The sequence below is a fragment of the Histoplasma capsulatum genome, genomic scaffold, assembly GCF_000149585.1.
Source record: "Histoplasma capsulatum NAm1 scaffold_5 genomic scaffold, whole genome shotgun sequence".
Classification (NCBI taxonomy): domain Eukaryota; kingdom Fungi; phylum Ascomycota; class Eurotiomycetes; order Onygenales; family Ajellomycetaceae; genus Histoplasma; species Histoplasma mississippiense.
Window position 1 is genome coordinate 2427546 of NW_001813978.1, and position 8540 is coordinate 2436085.

Consider the following 8540-nt stretch of genomic DNA (forward strand, 5'->3'; position numbering starts at 1 on the left):
ACTTCGGTCAAGAAGCCCGACCTGAGATCATCGCTTGGAATGTGGAGGCGGATGGAGCATGAAGGCTCAGTCCCGAGTTCCAGCATAGCATTCAATATATTATATGATGTCGCTATTAAGGCGAGACAGTGGAAAGTTGCTGATAAAATTATTGAAGAAATGAAAGCTCGTGGGTTAGAGCTCTCTCGATTTGGAAGGGTGGCTCATATATTTTCCCATGGGCTACGAGGAGATGCTGAAGGGGTTCGGAAAGCTTATCATGAATTCATTCAACTTGGCGAAGTAGTTGATACCGTGGTTCTAAACTGCGTCATGGTCTCGCTCCTACGGTGTGGCGAGCAACATGTTGCAGAGAAAATGTATGAGCGTATGAAAGACATGTACCTTTCCCTAAAGTCACAGCACCCCGAACTTCTACATTCGACTGTGTATCCCTCTCCCTCCGACAATTACGCTGCCTATAGGAAAGCAACTAAGAGACTCGGCCGCGTTCTCGGGATGACGACCTTTCTCAGAGATAAGCTTCCAGAACACCACCGTGCATTACAGAGAGCGATGCCATTGACTCCAGATGGTAAGACCTTCCATATATTTCTATGGCACCACGCAAACGTCACAGGTGATTTAGCACGTGTCATGGCCCTTCTTGAGGACATGAAAGTCACATTCGCTATCCCCCCGCAAGGGATGATCTACATATTTTTATTTCACGGCTTCGCAGCCCATGGTGGAAAAAAAGACACCCAGTGGACATACAATCGCCTTAAAGGCGTATGGAAACACTTCCTTCGAGCCCTGTACCATTCGAAGGCTGAGCTTAGTTCCAAACGAAGTACCAAATGTCGAAGGGAAAAGTTTGTTTGGGAGAGCCCATTAGCCAATAAAGCAGAAGCATCTTCTCGCGGACCAGAGAGTGCTGAAGAAGCCGACGATGAAACGTCAAAACCAACACTGTACACGAGCGAAAGAGGAGTAGACCAAGCTTCCCCATGGACTGCTTTGACCGGGGATGGACCTCCTAATCCCTTTGAGGAAGACGAAGCCGATGATGACTGGCGGTATGAGAATTCTGTCTACTTGGGCCGAAAATTGATTGTTTCCTGTCTAAGAGCGCACGCTACTTGCGGTGGGCCCGAAGCTGTGATGGATGTCTGGGAACGAATCGAGCGCCTCTGGAAGCCCGAGTCACAGAAGAAAGCAGATATCCTTGCTGTTAAAGCAGTTCTTGGACAGCTCGTTCCTGGAGGCTTTAAAGCGCCTAAATAGTGTGTGCCCGCCACCTACTTTGATGTACTGTACATATTATAGATACTACTTCTTTTTCTACATGGGATTCTGGTCTACCTTCAACGATTGGTATACCAACTTGTGAGCATGTATCTTGCTTGTCTACTATACCGTGCAATAATTTTCATTACCCTAAGTTGAGCTTTGGATTGGCCTACATTGTTACTACACATTTACACGTGAAAGCACTGTATTTATAGACATCGTCACAACCAATCCGTCCATCTCATATTTCAAGGGGGAAAAATAACAATCACGTGATATCGCGTTGTCACGCGTCAATTTGTTGATAGGAATTGGAATTGGTGGAGCATATAAAATATTAGTATCAGAGCTATAACCTCTATATGAAATCTATGAAAGGCAGAAAAACATGATATTACCTTGAATTGCAGCGGAGATGCCTCTGCGGCGAAATAAAGGACAACCCGTAGACATTGACTTCACGTTACGGCGCGTGTTTGGGAAAAAGGCATTTCGGTGGGTGCTTTTATTAACTACGAATTGCGAGAACTTTGGGCTTTGAATGCTTTAAGGGGCTGACTGCCGTGTATCATGCAGGCCTCTGCAGCGGGAAGTCATTGAGGCTGCCATCGAGGGCCATGATGTGTTCCTTCAAGCTGCTACATCCTTCGGGAAGAGTTTATGTTTTCAGTTACCTGCCATTGTTGGCCATGGGGGTGAGCACCATCAGCACTTCTATTATGTTTAAGTTAACACAAACATATTGCTAATCAAGTTGTTGATGGTAGTCACGGTTGTTGTTTCGCCACTTCTCGCGTTGATGGTAGGTTTGGTGTGGGTGGAAAAGAATTATACTCACAGCACTCCTCGTAACTAACATTATTTCCGTACTAGGTGGATCAAGTTTCTGCCCTGGAAGCTAACGGCATTCCTGTTGCAACGATAAATTCTACAACTTCTCTTACCAAACGGCGGGAAATTGTGAAAGATCTTCTTTCAGGGCATCCCATTACACGACTTCTATACGTAACCCCGGAATTCTGTCAGACCGATTCCTTCCGTCGGCACCTTCAAACAGTTCACCTACAAGGCGAGCTTGCTCGAATCGCAATTGATGAGGCGCATTGTGTCAGTGAATGGGGACATGACTTCCGCCCAGCTTATAAGGAGCTATCGTGGTTCAGGAGAGAATTACGCAGGCCATTTGTTCCGATCACTGCCCTTACAGCGACTGCTACGGCACGTGTTCGATCAGATATCATATCCTTGCTAGGATTAGACCCCATGACTCTAAAGAAATTTAGTACAGGATCAGCACGGCCTAATATCCATTATGAAGTCCGTTACCTTCCAGATTGCTCGATGGACCCTACAGTCCCTGACACGGATCAACTGAATGATCTTCTCTGCTGGCTGAGCTCAATTCATAACCGTCGTATTGCGCGGCTATTACCTCCCGAAAATGAGAATTGCGCTGGCCAGAGTATATCCGCCGTCACACCTCTCCTGCCGCCCATCACAGGAATTATATATGTTCCCCTAAGGGCCATCTGCAGCGAACTTGCTAACAGCCTATCAGCGTCACCACTCAATATTAAAGCTGTCGCCTATCATGCGGGGCTCTCAGCTTCTGAGCGATCCAAAATTCAATCACTATGGAGCTCGCCAAGTAAGATATCCACATCAGTCACGGAGAAGTCAGGAGAGAAGACCAACCCACCCGCATTTTACATCGTTGTCGCCACCAACGCCTTTGGAATGGGAATCGATAACCCTCACGTACGTTTCGTCATACATTGGACGCCACCCCGCAGTTTTGAAGGATTTGTCCAAGAATCTGGCCGCGCAGGGCGTGACGGCCGGGCAGCCGTATCTCTCATATATTACAGTCCCCAGGAACGCGACCGCGTATTGGATCGTATGACACGCGATCAAGATTGGCATTTCGATGCGACTCTGCAGGGGGGCAATCCGGCAAGTAAAAAACGTAGGCACACGGAGTCAAGCATCGCTGCCAAAATGCGCAATCAGGAAGCACTCCTCGAAAGCTTTAAAAGGGTCGTTAAATACTGCGAAACAACCTCGCGGTGCAGACATGAAGTGATTCGCGAATTTTTCGGCGAGCGCGATCTGCAAGTCGACTCACGAATCGGGCAACCGACGCAGGTCCATATTGACACTTCTATATCGTCAACATGTGATTTTGCCTGTGACTTCTGCAAGGAGGGTCATGAGGCATTGACACGCCGGAAAAAAATGAGTGGTGTTCCTGAAAACTCCTTTGAGAATCATGCTGAGGATTTCTTGCCAGTGACTATGCAAGTTGGGGATTTCATGGGATTTCGTGCCGCTAGCCTGATAGATATTTATAAGCGATAATAAGCGATTATAGTTCCTTTAGATTTTTATTTTTTTGCTTTTTATTCCTATCCTTTTATCTTATTTTTTTCTATTTTTGATCAAAAAAGAAACGAAAGAAAGAATTGCATAGGGAGGCGGTTGGAGATGATAGGACTGGTTAAGATTGTTTGGCGTTGATATATCTTTTACTCTAGAGGCGGATGTATCACGAGCAGCCTCAGGGGAATAATTAGCGTTGGTTGCCATATCCGGGAACTGCTCTGATAATGAATAACAACTTATCCTTTCCCCTTTTCCCCCTTTTTCTTTTTCTTTTTCTTTTCTTTTCTTTTCTTTTCTTTTCTTTTCTTTTTTTTTTTTTTGCTGCGGCGGGTACTCTACTTGCACGGCGATGAGCGCATTTGCTTACTTTCGTAGGTGACTGTAATTCGATGGATAGTTAAGTTATTCGAAAATACACTATAGAACGGAAAGGGAAATTTTCCATTTCAAAGCAAAATAACTTTTTAACTAAGATATTGTTGGAAAAAACACTAGGCTAAAAAAATAGACGATTAATTAGATTGAAAACTCGGACATTGAGACGAATGTGATGGATATTTTAGTGTTATGACGGAGTTTGAAGTCCAAAGTCTGATGAGAGGTTTTGGCAATAAAACGAGTATTTGAATACACCAGGGAGGTAAATGCATCATGTCCAAATGTCACCACTGAACGAATGTTGTCTGTAAATTTCTGGTAAAGGCGGATATTCACAAGCCAGGAGGAGGGGGTACCTATCAAAGTAATTAGTTATAGTGACGAATATATTATGGTGGGGATTTCAGCTTAGGATTCATACGGCATTATATCCCCCAGACGATGACTGTGGAGGCGGTGGAGGAGGTGTACCTGATCCTGGAGCCGGAGGAGGTGGTGGGGCTTCAGAAGCCGGAGGCGGTGGAGGAGGGGGAGCAGAACCTTGTGGTGGCGGTGGCGGCGGCGGCGGCTGCTGCTGCTGCTGCTGCTGCTGCTGCTGCTGATAATACTGCTGGTAATACGCGACATAATTTTGATACCCACCCCACGCTGCGTATGGATCTTGGCCTGTCATATATTGAGAATACATGCGGCTGTAGTCTGCGGCAGAGTGGCCTGTCGCCGGTGCAACTTGGGAAGTTGCGCCAGCATCAGTGGCAGGTGTGGCATTGGCAGAGGGACTCATGGGTGTCTGCGGAGAAGAGTAGTTCCCGTAACTGCCGCCGGCCCCCCCGTAACTCCCACCCCCATAATGGGAACGATCGCGCCCATACCCGCCAGTATGGTGACCACCTCCACCATACGACCGTTGTGGTGGTGGCGGCTGCTCCTTAAACCTCTCATATTGCTCCCTCACGTTAGCGAGGAGGTCTTCGCAAAGCGCTTTGGCATTTTGGACTTCCTTCGGATCTGGACCACTATGATGGATTAGCAGGTATTATGATTGTATATTCTCACCACAGAATATTTGATGATACTTACGCGACATGTAAATACATAGGTTCATCACTTTCTCTACCGGTGCTATGTTCTGTGAAACCAGAGCCACGTCCTTTGATCTGAACTCGGCAACGCGTCTCCTGCTGAATATGCTTAACATACGCGCCACCTTGGCCAACTACCTGAGCACGAAGATTAAAACCCGGGATAGGCTCCAGGTCAACAGGAATCCGTTCCTCAGGCCATTTCCGCTACAAATCCTTATTAGCCACAGCATCAATCCTATATTATATTACTGCATAAAACACATACTCGACCGTATTCATCCCGTTCCACTTGCGGCTCTGGTTCTCTGCGACGAAACCTCCGCTCGTCAACAAGGTTGGGCAGTTCTTGTTTCATCAATTCCTCTATTTTGGCGACTGCCTTGTCAAGACCCTCCTTGGTGGTGCTCGTTACGTGAAGATAAAGCGGGGGGTTCTGGTTGTAAAATGTCAGACACTGTTCATCTGCTCCTCTCACATCATCGGGTCTTGCTGAAGCTTACCGCAGCCGTAGCCATGCTTTTATCAGGGAAATAACTCCCTCGGGTCGTAACATCTTTAAACCTTTACATGAGCTTCTGTTATCTAAATAGAGAAGTATAAAATAATATAGTGATGGAGAAGTCGTACCGGCGCCAGTTTCATCTTTAATCTAAATATCACGCAGCGGAGGTCAGCAGATGCCAAAGAGGGGTTTCGAGACGCTATGGAAAGTTGGGTAAGCTTCAGCCACCATCACAACAAAAGGGGAAGGGTGATGTGGATGTTGAGTTGAATATCTTTCCAAAACCGTGGCCCTGAGCCATAACGAGCAACAATGCCTGGGAATATCAGTGGACATGACAGAAATATTTACCATCCTCTGGGTTGCACCCTTAGTCAGTGTGTACCGGTTTCGGAGGTCGTTGACTTCGATATCTTTTATATAGTCTCCGTCTGCCATGTAAACTTCGCCATTTACGTTGCGTGCACTCTCCGCACCTGGAGAAGCAGACTTCGCCGCTGGGCTAGCAGTCTATTCAATTAAATGTTAGAAACAAGGATGTGTGCTGATTGGCAATGGAAATTCGATGGGAGATCAGGGGAGCCTGCATATCGTACAGAACGAACTGGTGGCACGTTCATGTGCTGATATCCTTTTTTCGCCTGAAGCTCAGCATTTATCTTCGCAGCAGCGGCAGCTATTTAAACGCCAAACAGAATATTTAATTAGCATTCTGCGCGCGAAAAGAAGTCACGTCAAAAAAAAAAAAAAAACCATGGGTTGCACACTCACCTGCAGCAGCAGTTGGATCGGCGGATGCGGACTTCCGGTTGTCGTCGTTTCCAGGGCTTCGCGGTTCCCTGCTCAGTGGGCTTCGCTCCCGTGCGGAATCTGAATTCCGAGCAGATGGGGATCGCGAACGTCGGTCAAATCTTGATTGTCTTCGAGGTTCTGCCTCTGTTTGATCAAAACGAGAACGCTTTGCGCGACGCTCACTGTCCGCCATTGTTGGTGGCGGGGCTCTAGCCTAAAGTAAAATCTCCCTGTGTTTTATGGGTTTCGAAAAGGAAATACAGCTCATATATAAAAACAAACAAAACGGAAGCCAGACGTAAGGTTGACGTTGCTTCAAAAGGGTATATTTTGAACAATCTTTTCTGGATGTCTTCTTGTTGAAGCTTGCTTAGTCATTTCAACATGACACGATAACTAATCCATAAATGGACTAGTAGCTCGAGAAAGTTGCTGTTTAGTCATTTCTCCGACCTCGGAGTTGGATGTCTATCATGTGACTCAATCTTCCAACCTTGTCAAAGAAATTGAGACACAGAACTGAAGGTTTTAGAATTCCTGCAAAGATGAGATGGTGGTGAGCAATTCTCTCCCGTTTCTTCAATCGTAGTGTGATAGGGGTTGGTGTACTCATTTTCTGTGAATATCCGTTTGGCAGCTAGACGAATCCAGCTATATTCAGGGGAGGAGTCACAAATAGCTCCTTGTGCCTACACGGACAGAGGGCAATAGCTCTCGCCGTCGTGTGCGGTAGGAAAATGGCTTTTCGACGGGTTTTCTCCCAGCCTTCGAGCCGTACTCTATTGTCGTCACTGTCGACATGTGGTGCTGGAGGCAGCCTAGCCCCTTCATTGAAACCATGCTTCAATGCCCGCGCCTCCTCAAGCTCGACATCCGCACTCGCCTACAAAGCTCTGCATCGTCGGTCTCCGCTCCCTCTCCCAGTAGCCGATAGCCCGACCTGGTCTGCTCCTGCTGCAGTCTCATCAATCCTCTATGAGACGCCAGTACCCTCGACCAAACCTCCAAAACGCCATGTGCTGAATTGCCTGGTACAAAATGAACCAGGCGTTCTCTCCCGGATCTCCGGAATTCTTGCGGCTCGGGGTTTCAACATCGACAGCCTCGTTGTCTGCAATACGGAAGTAGAAGACTTATCACGGATGACGATTGTCCTTCGCGGATTGGATGGTGTGGTCGAGCAGGCCCGCCGCCAGCTGGATGACCTTGTCCCAGTCTGGGCAGTTCTTGATTATACCGATTCTGCCCTGGTACAACGCGAGCTCCTTCTTGCGAAAGTTAGTATTCTGGGGCCTGAGGTGTTCGAAGAGCTTCTCCAGCACCATCGTGAAATTACAACGCCCGAAAACGAGGAAGTATCTAGCTCAGCGGAACAACAGAAAAATTCGACCCAGAGCGGGGCGGGAACGTTCAAAGGCAGCCAGCATGCCAGTAACTACCACCCCAGCGGACTAGCTCATAGCCAGGCACTTCGTCACAAACACGAACATTTGAAGGCTATTACCCACCTGACTCAACAATTCGGTGGGAAGGTTTTGGATATCAGCACTAACAACTGCATTGTAGAACTGCAAGTTTATGCTCCCCTTGCCTCTTGGTTGAAAAGCTACCATTGACTGACAATGACTACACAACAGGTCCGCGAAGCCAAATCGAATCGACTCCTTCCTTAAACTAATTTCTCCATTTGGCATCCTCGAATCTACCCGAACAGGCCTGATGGCCCTACCACGGTCTCCGCTTTCTGGACCAGATGCAGATATTGAAAAGGATGCAAGCGAAGTCGTTGACGCTAGTGCTCTTCCTCCCGGTTAAATTTCGCAATATTGTGACACCTGATTTGATTTTAGATGCCTGTGTTGCTTACTTTTACATGTTTGCTGTCTGTTGTCTTTTTATATAGTCTTGTGTATCCTTTTCTCAAGTAAATCAATCATGCTTCAGGGAGAGGAAAGAACACTGAAGGATAGCGACGGGGCAATCAAGTCATATTTATTGCTATTTTCCCTCGTGCATAATTCTATATTGTCTTTTCTTTGAATTTCCGTTTTTCTTCTGTATATTTTCTTTATTGGAAGGTACCGAATAAGATAGCTATTTTAATTCTATCTACTCTTTTTTTGTGGGAG

At 46.8% G+C, this 8540-nt stretch overlaps 4 protein-coding genes across 4 annotated transcripts; 3 read left to right on the forward strand and 1 right to left on the reverse strand.

The window, feature by feature from the left end:
- Window positions 1–159: 159 nt before the first annotated feature.
- HCAG_05581 (predicted protein) lies at window positions 160–1266 on the forward strand (the record flags this gene model as incomplete). The annotated part of the gene is made up of 1 exon (XM_001540064.1): window positions 160–1266. The coding sequence occupies one exon, from the start codon at window positions 160–162 to the stop codon at window positions 1264–1266; it is 1107 nt and encodes a 368-aa protein (XP_001540114.1).
- Window positions 1267–1687: 421 nt separating this feature from the next.
- On the forward strand, window positions 1688–3630 carry HCAG_05582 (hypothetical protein; the record flags this gene model as incomplete). The annotated part of the gene is made up of 4 exons (XM_001540065.1): window positions 1688–1767; window positions 1849–1967; window positions 2040–2074; window positions 2146–3630. The coding sequence occupies 4 exons, from the start codon at window positions 1688–1690 to the stop codon at window positions 3628–3630; spliced, it is 1719 nt and encodes a 572-aa protein (XP_001540115.1).
- An 817-nt stretch (window positions 3631–4447) lies between these two features.
- HCAG_05583 (predicted protein) lies at window positions 4448–6604 on the reverse strand (the record flags this gene model as incomplete). The annotated part of the gene is made up of 8 exons (XM_001540066.1): window positions 4448–5048; window positions 5113–5321; window positions 5383–5550; window positions 5618–5670; window positions 5745–5766; window positions 5971–6129; window positions 6216–6295; window positions 6391–6604. The coding sequence occupies 8 exons, from the start codon at window positions 6602–6604 to the stop codon at window positions 4448–4450; spliced, it is 1506 nt and encodes a 501-aa protein (XP_001540116.1).
- Window positions 6605–7148: 544 nt separating this feature from the next.
- HCAG_05584 (mitochondrial acetolactate synthase small subunit) lies at window positions 7149–8226 on the forward strand (the record flags this gene model as incomplete). Its single annotated transcript, XM_001540067.1, has 2 exons — window positions 7149–7981; window positions 8049–8226. The coding sequence occupies 2 exons, from the start codon at window positions 7149–7151 to the stop codon at window positions 8224–8226; spliced, it is 1011 nt and encodes a 336-aa protein (XP_001540117.1).
- Between the last annotated feature and the right edge of the window lie 314 nt (window positions 8227–8540).